We start from the raw sequence: 18,283 nt of genomic DNA, 5'->3' as shown, positions 1-18,283 counted from the left end.
GACAAAAAATATATATATATCTATACATATATAGAAATATGAAAGCATTTGACCAGATGAACATGTTTGAAAAATTATGTGTCTGAGAGCGTAAATGCTGTCAAACGCATTTCAATGTCACTTGTAGTTTTCAAATTTCATGTTTTTGAATGATGTACCCAAAATCAATTATAAGAAACATATCAAGTACACAGACTGTTATGTATTCTCTACCCTAGGACATGTAAAATAACAAATATAATGTCAGAAAATGTCAAAAAGATGATTCCTACTGCAGGAGCTCCTCAGAGCATAAAGAGGTTCAAGGGAGAGTGAGAGAAGCAAACATACTGTTTATCGAGGGTATATTTGTCCTCCTCTGTTGATATTGAACAATAATATTTGTCAGTCATAGATCACTGTGACACTTTAATGAAATTTAATTGGGATGATTGAGGCTATAATGTAATAAATATAATATGCAATCATAGATTCTTTCTTTATTTATTTTTTTGCTGTTTATTACAGCAACATTTAAAGGAGAAAACAAGTTGAAAACATTATTCGGTATCATTTTAACATCGTTTTCCTGTTCCAAATATGGCTACCTCCATCATAAGTGCACGGCCACCAGAGTAAAAACCTCAGCGAGAGGACCATCCTTCTAACTACTTTTTATGTGTCTGTGGAGAGCGGGGGAAGACTTATTAAACAACCAGAGAAGCTCAGACTGCATGCATTTGCATCTGAGGAGAAGAGAGATGAGAAATATCACCCTAACTAAAAATCTGCAGCATCTCAATGAGTTTCTTAAACCTCAGCTCAGCAAACAGAGAAAAGAGGAATGTACACAAAGATGCAGGGAGGAGAGGATGAGATAAGATGGAGAAAACTAAAGTGGCGTTTGAATTTTCACTTCCGATTCGGAGGTTCGTTTCCTGTTGTGAGATTGGATTTTTTTATTTTTAACTCAATATAATATACATATATATTTTTTATTTAGTTGTGTTTTGCAAGGAAAATATCACAACAACAACATATTAAATAATATTAACTTAGATGAAAAAGAAAATAATTTGATATTTTCTTGGGGGTGCTATGACTTTTCCAGGGGGAGCTCTAGTGCAAACCCTGGCGCCCCCCTGGCACCCCCTTGGCAGAAATGACTGGTGAGAAAAACAAACACAAAGAAGGTGCACCTACCTGTTGGTCCAGTGGGTCTGAGGAGCCTGATCCTTGCTGGGAGCTGGCAAGGCAGGGTTGTGTGGGTGTGCGTGAGGATGTGCGTGTGAGTGTGTGTTGGCGGACGGATTGGAGGAGCCTGAAGAGCCTTGCGAGGGAGAGTAGTCTGAGTATGTGGCCGAAGAGCCGCTGTGGTTCAGACAGTGGAGTTTATCTACCTCGTCATCTGTTGACTCTGGACAGAGACGGACACAGAAGGATGAGCATCTCCATTCAGGGAAAATGTCATGTTTGTTGTTCTGATAGTGTCTTGTACAACTACTGACAAGCTTTTGCCATGGATGTAAAAAAAAAAATAATAATAATCATACCTACTAGTTACATCTTCTCTAATGCAACAATGAGGCCTCTTCACACCAAAACTTCACCTTTCAGTACTTTTAGTTTTTATCAGCAGATAAATGTTTTGTGAATGATACCTCAAAACCTTATGCAAATTACATAATTTATTAACGATTATGATAAACTATCATGATGATTATTAAATTTTAAAACATTATAGATAAACAAAAATTTCTGTAACTACAGTAAATCGACAAGTAACCCACATTAAAACTAATAAATCCCATGTATTGATGTTTGACTGAATTTCAGTCCATTGCAAGGCTCAGTTATAAACTATTGTTACCAGTTTCATAATACGATGCACCCAGTTTCACCCACCCAGTTTTATAATACCCATAATAACCATGCTGTTGAAAGAAACTCACTGCTAACTGAACCATACCATAGATGCATTTCTTTTTCAACTTTGGCACCTTGTTTTTAGTCTTTTAGTAGTAATTTTAGTATGTTTTAGTAGTTTTGCTGCATGCTCTGGTATTTCTTGTTTTTTTGGCAAGTTGAGACGGTTCTTTTCGTCCTAAGCCTTTTATTGCATTGTTGACTTTGTGTTGATTTTACATATGATAAAAAAAACAAAAAAAAACAACCTGAACCATACCATAAAACAAATAGCATAAAAACCAACTGTTGTACAAAATCATAAAGCTGGAGGGATTATTCAGTTATTTTTTGTAAAAACCAGTAGCATCAAAACAACACTTCTATTAAGAATTGAAAGGCACCATAAAGAACAAGCTGTTCATGCTTTCATAATGTATCAGATTGTTCCCTAAAGAAGAAGCAGATGTAAAAAAAGCTTTTCTGATGCTACAGCGCATCACTGGGAACAAGATATAAATCATATCTTTCAGAAGATGGAATTAAAGTGTTTAGAGTTAAAACAGAGATTTCATTTGGCGTAAAAAAAAAAAAAAGAGCTTTGTTTTCCTCAGATAAAAATGAAGCCTTCATGGTGGTAAAACCAGGAGCGAACTTACAATTACTATGGATATTCAGGCGTTTTCTCATCCTATCACTTTGTCATGTGTTAAAATTAATTTCTCCACCAATGAAAGGACACTATTACAACAGGCCCCACAGCTATCTACAAAACTCATTGAATCACATGTAAATGTGTGGTTGACTCTATGCGCTTATGTAGTTACAATATAGTACTTTACCTTTTTTATCCTTCCCCAGCAGTACCACCTTTGGTTTGTACATTGGGGGCTCCACTAATGTGGGCCTCATGTCAGAGATACGGATGTCGTTAGGAGAGCCGCCCATTGAGTCCTGGAGAACGAAGAAGGTTAAAACCAGCACAGCAGCAAGTAAAGTGAGTGACAAACTTTATTTTAATAATACAAAAACTTGAAGCAGGATCCCTGTGTGCTGCTTTAGTCCGACTTCCTGTCCAAGCATTACCGTTACAGTTAAGTTTTGAAAAGAAACCCCAAAAATATGATTATTTATCATATAAATACACTGTTTGGTAATTATTTCGTAGCTGCTATACATATTTAGCACACCTAATATGTTTAATATTTTTGAGTTTTTACATTTTTCTGTTCTACTGGATGGATGGATGGCATTATTGTTGTCTTATTATAATGCTACAAGTATAGTTTTCTTATTTGCAACAGATAAAAAGTGAAAGTGTAATTGAATTTTTTATCATGTTTTGGTTTTATCATGTGGGTGTTTCTAATAAAACTGTGTAGGTATCCTGAATTGTCAACTGGCTATAAACTTAAGTATGTTTTTTTTTTTATCCATCGTTTATATATAAATGACTTATTTACTGTTTAGCACAAAAACTTTGTCAGTCTGTGTAGAGACACACAACATTAAAAGTTCTCTTCAGCCACTCATTTTAACCTCATGATTGTGAAAATCCTGTAATAATCAAAGTGGATGAAAATGTATAAACTCCTTACTGAAGGCAGAAAACATAATGTAACTCCTGTGTCTGTTTATTGTTTGTGTGTATTTGTGTTGTGTTTGTGTGTGAGTGCACATTTTATTTGACAAACCTCTGAGCTCTCTGTCAAATCTTCTTTGTCCTTCCTCTTGGGAATGTCGATGCCGGAGTTATGCATCGGTCCCTGATCCATCAGCTGAGACTGGGAGAAGTTCTGCATCTCTCTGTCAGTCACCTATAAAAAAAAAAAAAAAATCAATTTTCATTCAAGTGATGATTTTTTTTGTATCAGCCAAATAAAATATGACAATTGAATCTATTTGTATTGCATATTTAAACAATAATTAGAGACATCCAAGCCAGTATCACCATGTGTGTAGATGAATGAACATTGTGAACTTTTTAAAACTTTTCTGAGACCCAGATTTGTTTAAATATATTTTATATTTTCTTGACCCAACCTCATAACCAGTACAAGAACTTGGTTGGATTATCCTGACATGAAAAAGTGAGAATATTTGTACTTTAAACTGACTGCTCTTAAACTGCATCTGAATACTGTGTGTTTTTATGTATTCTTGCTTTATTTTACCTCTTTGGGAGGCAGGGGCCACGGCGGTTCATACGGCTCTTTGCTGAGGTGTGTATGTTCCATGTTGGTTCCTGCTGAGGTGGCAGTGCCTGTGCTCAGCTGGTGCTGGTGCTGGTGCTGGTGCTGGTGTGCGTGTCCCGGATGTACATTTTTACCCACAAGGCTTTGTACCGACTTGACCATGTTCTTAAGGTCCTCGGGGTAAGGGGTTGGGTAGCGCTTCAAGTTAATCTCCACCTACAAAATCAGAGATTAGAATGCTGTGAGACCCTGTCCCCTTGTTTTGCACTTCATTTAGTTGATGAGTAGGAAAAGAAAAAGACAATAATTGAGAAAGACGCAGAGCTGACCTTTACTTTCCCAGAGTTGTCTTCATCGTCTTTCTTGTCCTCAAAGTCAAAGGCCACAGTCATCCTCTGCTGTCTCTGCTCCTCCCACAGAGTCGGATTAAAGCTGTCACTATCTGACTGGTAATCTGTACACATACAAACACACCTTAGTCATCAAGGATTACTACAACTACTTAGGTCTGTCAGTAAAACCCATCTACCAGCCCGTGTCGTGTCATTGTTTTCTACAATAAATGCCATTACTGAAGATAAAGCCAACACATTTGGCAAAATATTTAGGTAAAACAATATTTATAAACTAAATGACACCCCCTCACACACACACACAAACACACACAGTATGTACCCTCATCATGTCGCGGCTGTTGAGGAAACATGTAGTTGGTCAAAACCTTCTGTTTGGTTTCTGGATGGGCTTCTGTCTGCAGTGGGATCAGAGCCTTGGACTGCAAACACAAAACCACGTTTTCTCTTTCAATCTTACAGACTAAAACTTACAGGCAAAACAAACGTTTCTCCAGTTTTTGCTTCCCTTCACTGGCTTCCAGTTCATTTCTGAAATAATTTAAAAATCATTTTCTGTGTTTTTAAATCTCTTAATAGTTCTGCCCCATCTCATCTTGATGATCTGCTGCAGCCATATGTGTCACAGCACTCTCTGAGTTCAGCAGATCAGATGCTTTTATTGCTTCCAGGCACTCATCTTAAGCTCAGAGGTGACAGGGCCTTCTCTGTTGCAGGTCCAAAACTGTGGAATGACTTACCACTCACTGCATGTCAGGTAGGCTCCCTCGCTGACAGTTTTTAAGTCTCGTTTAAAAACTCACTTTTATTCCCTGGCTTTTGACCCTGTATGAGTTAATTTTAACTTCTCTGTATTTTATAATTTTAGTCATTTAGTTTCTTATATTTATCTCTGTCGATCTATGTACAAAGTATTTTATGCTGTGTTTTTTGCTTGTTTGTTTTTGCTGTACAGCCCTTTGGTTGGCCTTGTTGCTGTTTTAAGTGCTTTATGAAAAAAAGTGGTATGTTATTCTTGCAGGAATGTTTTCTGATGGCAGGTTTACTCCTACTGTAATTCCTAATCTTAACTCACCGATCCTAAAAGAAAATATGAAAAAAGGTTTACAAAGAAGACAGGAAGTTGACAGGAAGAATGATTTTTAAATTTAGGCTAAGTTTGAATCACAAATCAACATTTTCTTTTGAGTTTGACTTGAATCTTTCATTTGTATGTTGAGCTAAAGCATGTATGACACGCTAATGACATATAAATCAAACTTAAATGCAATTCACAGTGCTTTACCACATTAAAATATAATTTTGTTATGCTCACATATATGTATATATATGCTTATGCCCAGTATTTTGAGTTTTATGTCATTGGCAGGTGTTTTTGAGGAATATTGGATGACAGGTAGTCTGTTGGCGGGTGTAGGAGGAAAAAGATACCTGATTGTCAGAAAGCCACAGCGCTGCCAGATCTTTCAGCTTGGTGAAGCTAAACGGAAGATTTTTTAACCTGCGAAAGAGAGACGGAGACAGTAGGAAGGCAGGAGGGGACGGAAAGAAAAGAGAGATGTTTCTCTTGCCCACGCACTGTACAGCCTACAGAGCATGTAACCATGGCAACACACTCACTGATTCCCATGGTAACCGCAGGCCGTGAGATCACAAAGAACCAAAACGGCCATTGAAAAGTGTCGCCTGCGTGTGAACGCATCGTCACGCCTGAGTCACAGTTCGGCTTCCATCGCTGCATGCTATTGTGTGCCCGTACCTGTTGTCGCTGAGGTTGAGGACGCGCAGCTTGGTCATCTGTCCGATCTCATCAGGAAGAAACTCCAATTTGTTGGACCGAAGCGACATCACCGTCACGTTCTTGCAATTACCAATCTAAAACGCATACACACACACACAAGCCATCAGATCACATTACAAAAGTGCTAACTCCTAAACGAGATTCTCCACTAGTATTACTCCTGTTAAGTTGGGTCCTGCTGATACATTTTATTATCTGGTTCAGAAGTGTTACTTTTTCTATTCATTGTTTTTGCTCATGTCTGCATGTGAGCTAAAACTCTGTAAGTCTTACAGATAGTGGGCTCAAATTTCATGTTATTAGCTAAGACGGATCCCTAACTTATACTCTGAAAGCTAACGGATCAGGCAAAATCTGTTTAAACTTCATTAATGACTATTAGCTCTGTCTGTTATTAGAAAATACCTAAAAAAAACCCTGAACAGATAATGAAAGTTTTAGCAACTTGGTTGACGTCTACATCTAACTTTTAGATTATTCCCAGTTTGAGCCTAATGTTATTTTAATGTTTGATGGAATATAAAGCAACTCTATCATTTCTAAATAAAAGATGTTCTTACTTTCAAACACTTGCATGAAAGGTAGGCAATATACATTCAAATAAATAATATCTTTAGTCAAAAAATGTATTTTATATATATACAATATTGATTGTCAAATAAAAGAGTGCATAAATGCACTTAAATAATGTCATTTCTTGTAAATCATTCCAAACGTCTTTTTGCAAAAACACTAAAGGTAACTCACAGTTTAATTATTTATTTTATTTTTTTTACTGGTGAGCAGAGATGAAAGCTGTACATTTTTGTGATGAATGAGCTTATGAGATCTCCCCACCTCACGTGGCAGCTCTATGAGGAAGTTCTCATCTGCAGCAAAAGTCCTCAGGCTGTGCAGGTAGCCGATGGTAGGAGGCAACGACTCCAGCTCGTTACAGCTGCAGTCCAGCTCCTCCAACAGAGAAAGACTGGAGGAAAGGAAGACAGATAATGACAAAGAAAGATGAGAAATCATTCAGAATGTCACTGCATGTCTGATGCAAGACCAAAATAAGCAACCCCTAAAATGAATCAATGAGCTTTATAGTCCTCAGTTACATGCTTCGTTATGCACTTAGTTTTTTTATAAAAATAGATTATCACCCACATGCTGTAAATATAAAGCAAATGTGCATCTACAACTGAAATAAAGTTCCTAGCAAACACAAAATTTATCCAATAATAATAATAATAAAAAAACCTCTAACAAACAAGGAAAAGTCTGCAGCTTGTCTTTCACCCATATTCCTGTCTGGGTCTGCAGGCTGATGTGAGTGTCAAGGAGAAACATAAATGCTGGTAAGTTTATATATTTATGTAGATCAAAAAATGAAAGTTGTTCAGAATTTTTTCCAATTGTTTTTTTCAGCAGAGCATGTTGCAAACAAATGTTTTTCACAATGAAGGACATTTAAGTCAATGACTGAATCAGCCAATCCAGAGAATGTTGTCATTAGTTTGGTCTTAATTGATTTTCCCCACACTCCCTTTTCAATTATTGGATTTTTCAAAATACTCTATACTCTGGCATCTACTGCAAGCCCACTGCAAGACACATGGCTGCCCTTTGGCTGCCTTCGATGGCCTGACATCAGGCTAATGCTAATGAGACAATAATTTTACATTCATGTACTGTCCTTGTTAACACAGTCTGCTGTTATTATTCCCAACAGACCAGCTCATATGGGCCACCATATTGTCAGAAAGGAGGGCAAAGGAGAGGGAAGGTAACAAGTGGACAGCTTTATATTAAAGATCAAGGTGCAATATATTTTCATTCTATTTATTTATTTTTTTACATTCTTGCATTCCTAATTAAACTTACCACTAAACATACAGATACACATAAAGGCCGTATCTCACTGGTCTACAACTGTTGGAAACTGGTTGGAGACTCAAACTTGACTAGATGTTGTGAAAAAAGGAACCTTTTGTAACAAAGTTTTGCACAATCAACTTTTTAACTGGATTGCTTGTGTTTGTGTGCACTGCTTGCACAACTGCATACTTGGCCAGTGACCTTATTTCACTGCATGCCTAGCCAACATCATACGCACTATAGCTTGTTTTGAACCCACTATTATGATTTAATCCAGTGGAGTACACTTTTGAAATGAATATTTAATAATTACTATTTATTGTCAGTGGGAGTTTTAGACCTGGACATGTTTCCTGTCAGAAGAGAGCTCCTATGCAGGTGTCAAAATACATCTCTTGTGACATGCTGAAGGCACTTAGGGTAAAGTCAAGAAGAGCTCAAATGGGTTTAAGACACCAGCAATAACTGTGATTATTTTAAAAGGAAAAAAAAAGACGCAGCTCATTGAGATACTACATAAAAATAATTAATATAATATCTCATGTTAGTCTTGTTGGTTGTTACCTGCTTACATTTAACCCTCCTGCTGCCCGAGGGTCAGAATGACCCATGAGGCCTCATATTGTGGTTTGCTGTATTTGTTTTGTTTCTAAATGATAGATAGATGATAGATAAAGATATCATTTTATATCTGGAAAACTTATCTAGATAAAAGGTGGCAGAGTTTAAGCTATCATGGTGCAGTTTTTAAAGGATAAAATATAAACAGATAGCGTCACACAATGTCACACTGTAAATTGTCGATGGGTGTCCTGAAAGGCACTTTTCAAATAAAATTATTATTATTATTATTATATAAACTGACATTTAAAGCATGAATAAATACATGTGCAGTGTGATGTAATACAAGTCCAAATTTAAAATTTGCACATTACAGTAGTCCCTTGTTTATCGTTACATACTGTATAGTATATATATATATATATATATATATATATATATATATATATATATATATAAAGGCGTTTTAAACTCTTCCTACACTCTTATAAGATTCTAATCAATGTTTCTAAACTCTAAACCCTCTAAAAGAGCACAGACTGTCATGATTTCAGCTCCCTGACTCCTGCTCTTTGCCACATGCAAGTGCTCTTGGCCACGCCCACTTCTCAGCTCTGCATGGAGAACAGCTGATCAGCTGCAGCAGGAAGTTTATCCTGCAGTATGGGCTGCACAAATGTGCAGCAGGTGCTAAATAATTTAAAACATTTTATTTTAAATAAAAATTCCATGCCAATCGTGTGGCTCATCCATCAATCAGCCAATTGTGTCATGTCCAATCTTATTTTGAAAAACTGCGATAGAGCGAGTCTGCGATAAACGAACCGCTTAGTAGCGAGGGACTACTGTATATTCAGATAAAAACAAGGTTCCTATATAGATGTATAGTCTTGTCAAATGTTGGAACCATAAGCGATGTGAGGGGTTCATATCATGACAGAGAAACACATTAACACTGCACAGGAAAGAATAGGACCTTTGAAGAGGAATAATGATTCTACTGCAGTACTTATCAAGGCTAAAACCCAGAACTTGTTCAGGAAGACAAACGGCTTTCAATGCATTCAGATACAAATCTTGCTGAAATGTTTCTTAGCGTTGTTATAAGTTGTTATAAATGGATGCAATGAAGATAAAAATGTAATAGAAGTCTGGATGTAGATTGTTTTTATTTGTCACAGTGACTGACACAATATGACACGTTTAGAATGTTGCATTTATTTTACAAGGCCATCATCATTTTGCAAATACTACACTGAGTTTTGGTGAAGCAAACAGATTTTTTTGAAACCTCATTATCAAACAGTACGAAAAAAAGAAAACATTTTGATGTTTGCATGCCTTTTTCTGGACATGAACTGTTTTCCACATTGTCAGCATGTGGCAGCAAGCTTTTGTTTTGTGCATCTGAAACGCAGCTGAATGTCTGTCAGTCTCAGAACAAGCCCTCGGATCCAGGAGGCTCATTTTACTCACCCTTGCTTTGGCTTCGGACTAACCCCACGGCAACGCAGCAAATACAACACACAGAACCCCCCCAGTCATCAGCCACCAGAACAACACAGCAGCTAACAGTAATTAACAAGATAAACAACCCAACAACAACCCAAAATGAACTGATAAAAATGTTTGTTTAAATAAAATAAAATAAAAATTCAATGAATATTACCTGAATATGGCTTCAGGTTAGTATTTTTTATTTTTGTGTGTGTGTATGTGTGTGTGAGGGGGGGAGCGGTGGATGTCAGTGTTTTTACCTCCCAATGGTGTGAGGCAGTGAGGTCAGCTGGTTGTCGTCTACCTTCAGAGTGGTCAGCTTCTTCAACATTCCTGTATCACATGAAAAATAAGAAACATCTAAAAATGATGCTGAAAAACTGGTTCATGCATTTGTCACGTCTAGACTGGACTATTGCAATGGTTTGTTATTTGGATGTCCAAATACTTCTTTAAAAAGTCTCCAGTTAGTCCAAAATGCTGCTGCCAGAGTCTTAACTGGAGTTAGTGGGCGAGATCATATCTCTCCAGTTTTAGCTTCTCTCCTTTAGCTCCCTGTCAAGTCCAGAATTTAACTCAGAATCTTACTTCTAACCTATAAAGCCCTCAACAACCTAGCTCCATCTTATATTAGAGATCTTATTGTTCTACATTTTCCTAACAGAGCACTTCGCTCTCAGACTGCAGGCTTACTTGTGGTTCCTAGAGTTTCCAAAAACAGAATGGGAGGAAGATCTTTCAGTTATCAGTCTCCTCTCCTGTGGAACCAACTTCCAGTTTCTTTTCTGTGAGGCTGACACATTGTGCAGTTTTAAGACTGGACTTAAGACTTTCCTTTTTGATAATTCCTATAGTTAGGGTTGGCTTGTTATGCTGCCATAGACTTAGACTACTGGAGGACAAATTGACACAATTTCTTAAAATGAATTGTTACAAATTAATACTTTTAATTCGAAATTATTTCTATTTGTCATTGTATATCCGTTCCTCCTTCCTGTTCCTCTCAAACCCAGCCGGTCGAAGCAGATGGTCGCTTGTTCTGAGCCTGGTCCTGCTAAAGGTTTCTTCCTCATGAGGGAGTTTTTCCTTTCCACTGTTGCCTTCATGCTTGCTCAGGATGAGAATCTGCGATGGAGTTAGACTAAAAGCAGTCTGCTCCTCAGATAAATAATGTTATTAACTTGCTTTTTATGTATATGAATGTTGGTATTAACTTGCTTTTTATGTATATGAATGTTTCTATTCAGTGCCCTGAGATGATTTATGTTGTGACTTGGTGCTATATAAATAAACTGAATTGAAATGAATTGAAAACACAAACATGCAAATGTTTCATTTAGAAAATGCTAATTCACACATAAAACCCACCAAAGCATAATTTTTATTATTGTTATTGTTGATATGACAAACCGGCTAAAATGGGCCTCAGTTGTCATTAAATTATTTTTTCAATTTTACTTTAGAAAAAAAAAAAAGCTTCTTGCTGCATTAAAAGTGTTCTGTACAGCTTCATCACTTCTGGTATTAAAGTATACAAAAAATGCCTAACTGTAATTTGGCAGAGTTAGATGAGATCAAAATCACCTTTAGGTACTTAGCAGCAGCCAGAATCTGAAACGTTCTGTAAGCTTAAAAAAATAAAAATAAAAAGTCTAGTATAATTTTGGGATAGAATCAGGCTAATCAGGTTAGATTTCTTGTTTCTACCTTATAGGTGAAATGAACTTATTGAGAGCCTCTGAAAAACTGCCCTGTTGCAGAAGTAGAAGTGACAGTCAGAGTGCAACAACTCAACTTGACGGTGCGACGGTGTGTTTCTGTGGTGCACGATTGTGTACCTATAGAGTCCGGGAGGTGCTGCAGCATGTTGGAGGACATCAACAGGTCTTCTAAGGCCTCACAGCCTGAAACATCACTATCCAGCGACTCAATCCGATTCTTTGCTAAGTCTAAGTACCGCAACTGACGAAGCTTCCCTAAAGACTGTGGGAGAAAAGCAGTAAGGAAGTCAGAAAACATCATGAAGACAGAGAAAAGATAAAAGATTATTTGTTATTATTAAACTGTAATTAGAGTTTTTCCTGTAGCTGATCGTCTTCTTACCCCAGGTATGGACTGTAGAGAGTTGTTGTCCAGCCACAGCTCCTTCAGGCTGTGCAACTGTTCCAACACCTCTGGCTGGCATGCAAAAACAAAAAGCATGTTACAAATACAACTTCATACAACATATTTTATTTAATCTGCAGTTATAAAGCTTTCCATGAAATACGTACAAGCTAAAACCCTTAATGGTTCCTTTCAACCATTAACCTCCTCCATGACATTGGTATCACATCATTTGAGTCTCCAGACCACTCTTTTCTGCTCCGATCTGCATCCTGTTCAGTTTCCATTTGAGCCACACCTGTTTTATTATTTATTTATTTATATTCAAACCACAAACTACTTTTTTTTTGCATTTGGCCTTTAAATGACATTGCTCCCTGCTATGTGAGCTGATGAATGTTGCCTATTTTTTTTTCTTTTATTCACCATTATTTAATTTAATACATTTTAATTAGTAAAAAACAAATTATTCTTCTTTGTGGTCACAAAGGTCATTTTCAGTGACCTAAAACCTTTTCCAACAGTGATCACGCTGCCATGCAGAGCACGGTGATGGGGTTCTCCATCTGCCCCTTCTGCAGGTATTCTTCAGCACTACAACTTCAAAATACTATCACATTTGTTACTAAAAAGTAAAAAGAGTATGTTTTATTGGTATAACAAAATGTATACAACATAATTTCAATGCATTAGCGAGTGTTTTATAAACTTCTGCACCCAACTACATACTGTATTTTTTGCTGTATAATTCACGGGTTTTTGCATAATTTGCATGCCCTGCGTCTTACAGGCCAACGCAACGTATTTATGGATTTTTTTCCCCATATTTATAAACCAATTTATGTCTGAGATATGACCATTTTCATTCATTCTGACTGAAAATATTAAATACTACCATTTTCAGCCACTAGGTGGCCGCAGTGTAGTAAGGCATGCCGTTGCATCATGTAATAAGTAAAAGTGGCTATTAAATTAAATTAAATTCAGTTTATTTATATAGCGCCAAGTCACAACAGAAGTCATCTCAGGGCACTGACCAGAAACATTCAAACATAAAAATAATAGGTTAACACTATATATCTGAGGAGCAGACTGCTTTGAATTTAATGACATAATCGGCTTGCCACAGCCACTGTAGTCTGCCTGGAACAACCGAATCAGCTTCATTTCACTGCACCGCCACAGCAAAATGCAGAAGATTTGACTGTCAAAGTGCATTTATTAAGTAAAAGTTCAACTGAGACACACCTTTACTATAAAGTCGAGCTACCAAATAATTGCTTTAGGTGGTTATCTTGTTAAATTTAGAATAAATGCACAGCAAGTCGCCCTCTGCACGTTCATGTTTCCGCGTAACGGCTTTTGACAATGCAGCTGATTTAATTGTCAAAGTGCATTATTAAGCAAAAGTTAGACTGAGACAACATTTACTATAATTTAAAGCAAACAAATAAATGGTTTTAGGTGCTTATCTTGTTAAATTTCAAAGAAATGCACAGAGGCTTGTCCATCTGCGCGTGCCCCCTTCCGCAAATCGAGTTTTGAAATACAGCTGATTTGACCGTCAAAGAAGTGCATTTATTAAGCAAAAGTTCAACTGAGACACACCTTTACTATGATTTCAAGCAAACAAACAATTGTTTTTGTGTTAAGCTTGTTAAATTCTTGTTAAAGTCCTCCTGTGCACGCTCCCGCGGCCTCTATTTGACAGCCCATAGATTTTTGGCACAACACATTTCCGAGTTCAACCCACATTTCCAAGTTGTCAGTTGTGACGCGAAACAAACACCACGTGTCAGCAGTGATGCATAATAGATGCGACGTATATGGCGAAACAACATATTTATGGAATTTTTAAACTTTATTAGACATATTTGGACTTATGCGACTTACAGGGCGAAGCGACGTTTACGGCAGAACATGTGGTACTTATACTTTTAAAATAAGCAATCACACAACTTGAAAAACACATTGGTATCAACCTCACCAGTTCTGAGAATTCATTGCTACCCAGATCCAACCTCTCCAGCTGTGTTAGTCTGTGGATGGACCTAGGGGAGAGATTTCACACTTAAAAACACACTTTTTTAATGCAGCAGCTCAAAACTACACACCAAATACAATCCTTATAGAGCGTACTGTGAGTAATTCAACTTTGATAGAGTTGAACAATTTGTCACTGATGTCTTCACCAAAGTCCCAAAGAAAACAACAACAAAATCCAAACAAGCCAAATTAAACCATTTTCTGACTATGTTCATTGCATACTGTACTGGTATCTTTACTAATTGCATTTTAAGGCATTAAAACAATAAATAAAATACTTTTTAACTTAAGAAACGATCACTGCTGGATAAATTTAAAATGTAAAACTTCCCAGAGGTCATAGTGAACATCTGCTGCATTTCTTTTTAAGACAGTGAAATATACTTAATATTATAATAGTGCACTTGTACACCTTCAAGAAAACCTGTCTGGATGAACACAAGTTTAATTTGGACACCACACACACACACACACACACACATATGGTGAGTTGCCTTACTTTGGCATTGTTTTCAGGTGGTTCTCTCTCAGCTCCAGAATTCGTAGTTTGGAGAGTCTGATAAAACAGAAGGTACATAAGCCTAAAGTTAATTCCTTATTATTTGTACTTTGTCAGCCGCAACAGGCATCAGCAGGAAAAAAAATAAAATAAAAAAAGCTCTTTTTGTTTTTAACAATATTGTTTAACTTTCAAATCATTGTCATAGTAACTTATTTGAATGAAAATCTCAAATCTAAGTAAACTAAGATGGAGATGCTTTAGTTTAGAAGATTTCTGTCTCTTTGGGCTTTTATAACTGTCCCGTACCATATGTATTGATAAAATAACAATTAAATGAACAATGCTATTTAATTTATTTAATCCCTACTCCAAAAATAAACATGTACCGTCTTTTTCAGACTATAAGGCGCACTTAAAATACTTGAATTTTCTCAAAAATCAACAGTGAACCGCATAAGTCGGTGCACCTTATGTGTTAATTCTGGTTGTGCTTACTAACCTCGAACTGATTTTATGTGGTGTACGGTGCTTATAATTCTGTCTAAATGAACTTATTTTGCTTAATTCGCATTATAATCCAGTGCACCTTATGTATGAAAACAGACCTGTTCATTGATATTGCGTCTTATAGTCTGAAAACTAGAGTATTAAATGTTTCAGCCTCACAGACATGATACAATTTAAAAAAAAGTTTTCACTGTCAAAACAACATTTAGACACACACACACTGTAAAGGCCTGTTCATGATCCCATTAACCAAACTCGAACTAAATATTTAATCATCACCACTGTAACATCACAAAGCGCATGCATCATTTCACCTGCCAAAATTAGCAGGCAGATACTCCAGGAAGGCATCATTTAAGAAGAGCTGGGTCAGATTTAGGAGTTGTGTAAAACCATCTGGGAGTCTGAAAGATATTCAGGAACAGAAATTATACAAAAAAGGAAAAAAAAAAACTAATAGAGCATTTTTTTTTTTTTTTTAGCAACTTTGGTGAAATAAAACATGGACATATTTCCCATAAAACCCACTGCAGGAATGATGTTGGCCTGCAGATGACTCATCTGCTGCATATAAACAACCCGGCACCAGATGTATTTTTGTCTGCCATACACTTACAAAGAGGAAAACAGCAATTGCAAATGCACACCTGCTGCCTAAAAATGCAACAACTGGACTTGCTATAAATATGCAGGGCTTCAAAAATGTGCCCATCACTGAGTTGATGGGACAGGATTATGTGCACAATTCTTGGCTTTAGGTGTGCAACATCTTCTGTATTTGCAGGGAGCTAACAGTTAAAATTATATATTAGGGCTGGAAGATATGTCCAATATGTCACGATACATTTCTTAATTTTGGTCGATAACGATATAATTCCGATATCGATATAAACAATATAAAAGCCTCAGAAAAACTGTACAAATAAATTAATTCACCTTTTATTTGTATTTAGCTTTAAAAAAAATTGAAATCACCATTAAATGAACATAAAACTCTCAACTTTTGTCAATAATAATAGTTTTAACTTTAAACAACAACATAACCTAAGCAGTTTGCTGCATGTGTTTCTCTTTTCATACAGCTGGGGGTGTTGTTTCAGGGACACGTTGGCTCAAACTTTTATTGTTCTTCATCTTCTTTCTCTCAGCGCTTATTCTAGAGTGGAAACTCTTCAGATGGTGAAACAAATTACATGTGTTCCCACCGCTAGTTGATGGAACGACTGCGGCACATTTTGCAGCACACTGACTGAAACCTGAAGTTTATCGGATCTTAGATAGCCGAACCACTTCCACACCGCCAAATTAGTCTTTCCTCTCTTATCAATTATGTCATCTGCTTTCTTTTCTCATATGAAAGCTTGTTCAGTCACATTCTGATGGTCATGGGCATCGATTTTGAAGCAAAATCTTAACGCACATTGGAAATAAGCCTAGCCTGCCGCTAACGCCTTCTGGATTCAAGCTCTGCGTAACATCTACGTCACCACGCACTTACGTAGTTGTGTCATACCTTTTTCTGCCTGGGCTAAAACTGAAGCGGCCGCTTCAACCCAAACAGAAAAAAAAATGCGTCAGTGAAACGCTGTAATCATATCGAAATATTGAAAATGTGCTTAAAACTCATATCACCTTTATTGAATAAAAGTATATTGTGTCATATATCGATATCGAATTATTGTCCAGCCCTAAGATATATATATATATATATATATATATATATATGTTTTTTTTTTCCTTTTTTTGTTTTACACAAATATATATATAGATTTAAATAAATAATGCAGAAAGATTTTAAAAAGGCAAATAATGATATTTTGGGTTCTAACAGAGAAAACTCAGTTTACATCTCTAGAACAATCCACTAAGCTCTTGAAGCAAGTTCAAGTCCAAACAGTTGTTGAAAAATGTTCTGCCACATTCAAAACAAGGTGAAATCTCAATCCGGGTTTAGTTAGCTGTGATCATGTGTGTCAGAGTCTTACTTGGTGATGGGGTTTACACTGGCTTCTACCACAGACAGACCTTTACAGCATTTTATATTGTCTGGAAACTCCTGAATTCCTGTTGGAGACAGTCAGTCCAAAGACATGTGGTGAGAACAAACAAATGTCACTGCTGCTAAAATTTAGACAGCATCTTAGAAGTGTTTACCATTTTTACTGATGTCTAGCTCTTTGAGGTTAACCAGGCTGGCGATGGTGGTGGGAAGGTTGGACAGGTCGTTATCGGGCATGCTGAGTTTCTTCAGGGCCTGGCAGTTAAACAGTTGCTACAGAAAAATAAAAAGACACAAACAACAAAGAAATATTACCTCCACTTTTAGAAATACTACCCAGACCTTAACTACAGGAAGGTAGTAACTACAGTAGAAAGCTATAATACAACACCACAGAGCATAGTTTGCTGTAAGCATGAAAAGCTGCTTCATTTAGCTGCATTTTTTCATGAATAATGCAGATTTAATTTTCTGCATAAAGTGGTCCTGAAGGACATAACACTTTAAGACAAATGTGTCCTGAATGGAGCATCCACATACATAAACATTTAATAAATAGCAAAGTATATAAGTACCAAGCAAAGTCTATTTAACCTAAATGAATGGCTACAAGAAAATTGCAGTTTTAAAATCCACTGTGATAAAATTGTTATCTTTGTTCCACCACAGATGTTAAACACAATTAACAACTGCTAAGGTCAAAACTAAAATAGTAAGGACAAAAGGAAATTAAAAATTTAAATCAAACAAAAGATGCTCAAAAAGGACATAAAATAACTTTGTTAGGTCAAGAGCAAAACTTTAGGAACTTTTCAAAATGACAAAAACAGAATAAATAAATAAAAAAAATAAAAAAAATGACATTACTATTCTTTACACACACACACACACACACACAAATAAAAATCATCAAATTAATTTCTATAATGTATCCAGCCCTTTAAAAGCCAAGCAGCTTTAACATGTGTGGAATAT

At 36.4% G+C, this 18,283-nt stretch overlaps 2 protein-coding genes across 2 annotated transcripts in view; both read right to left on the bottom strand.

The window, feature by feature from the left end:
• The window catches only part of LOC119430652 (discs large homolog 1-like protein), a 381,852-nt gene that overhangs the window by 149,806 nt on the left and 213,763 nt on the right, over positions 1-18,283 (bottom strand). The gene's annotated exons all lie outside the window — the stretch shown is intronic.
• The window catches only part of lrrc7 (leucine rich repeat containing 7), a 45,101-nt gene that overhangs the window by 22,458 nt on the left and 4,360 nt on the right, over positions 1-18,283 (bottom strand). The window contains exons 2-20 of the mRNA XM_037674400.1: positions 17,464-17,581; positions 17,295-17,373; positions 15,624-15,713; positions 14,800-14,856; positions 14,242-14,305; positions 12,252-12,326; positions 11,987-12,131; positions 10,409-10,481; positions 10,128-10,145; positions 7,071-7,200; positions 6,192-6,307; positions 5,864-5,933; positions 4,755-4,854; positions 4,409-4,533; positions 4,059-4,295; positions 3,579-3,701; positions 2,727-2,838; positions 1,183-1,396; positions 1,110-1,131 (exon numbers count right to left, since the gene is read on the bottom strand). Of these exons, the coding sequence (XP_037530328.1) occupies positions 1,110-1,131; positions 1,183-1,396; positions 2,727-2,838; positions 3,579-3,701; positions 4,059-4,295; positions 4,409-4,533; positions 4,755-4,854; positions 5,864-5,933; positions 6,192-6,307; positions 7,071-7,200; positions 10,128-10,145; positions 10,409-10,481; positions 11,987-12,131; positions 12,252-12,326; positions 14,242-14,305; positions 14,800-14,856; positions 15,624-15,713; positions 17,295-17,373; positions 17,464-17,581 (1,968 nt within the window). The remainder of the gene's footprint in view (positions 1-1,109; positions 1,132-1,182; positions 1,397-2,726; positions 2,839-3,578; positions 3,702-4,058; positions 4,296-4,408; positions 4,534-4,754; positions 4,855-5,863; positions 5,934-6,191; positions 6,308-7,070; positions 7,201-10,127; positions 10,146-10,408; positions 10,482-11,986; positions 12,132-12,251; positions 12,327-14,241; positions 14,306-14,799; positions 14,857-15,623; positions 15,714-17,294; positions 17,374-17,463; positions 17,582-18,283) is intronic.

Source organism: Nematolebias whitei, chromosome 3, assembly GCF_014905685.2.
Source record: "Nematolebias whitei isolate Nwh7 chromosome 3, NemWhi1, whole genome shotgun sequence".
Classification (NCBI taxonomy): Eukaryota; Metazoa; Chordata; class Actinopteri; order Cyprinodontiformes; family Rivulidae; genus Nematolebias; species Nematolebias whitei.
This window is presented reverse-complemented; position numbering and strand designations above follow the sequence as displayed.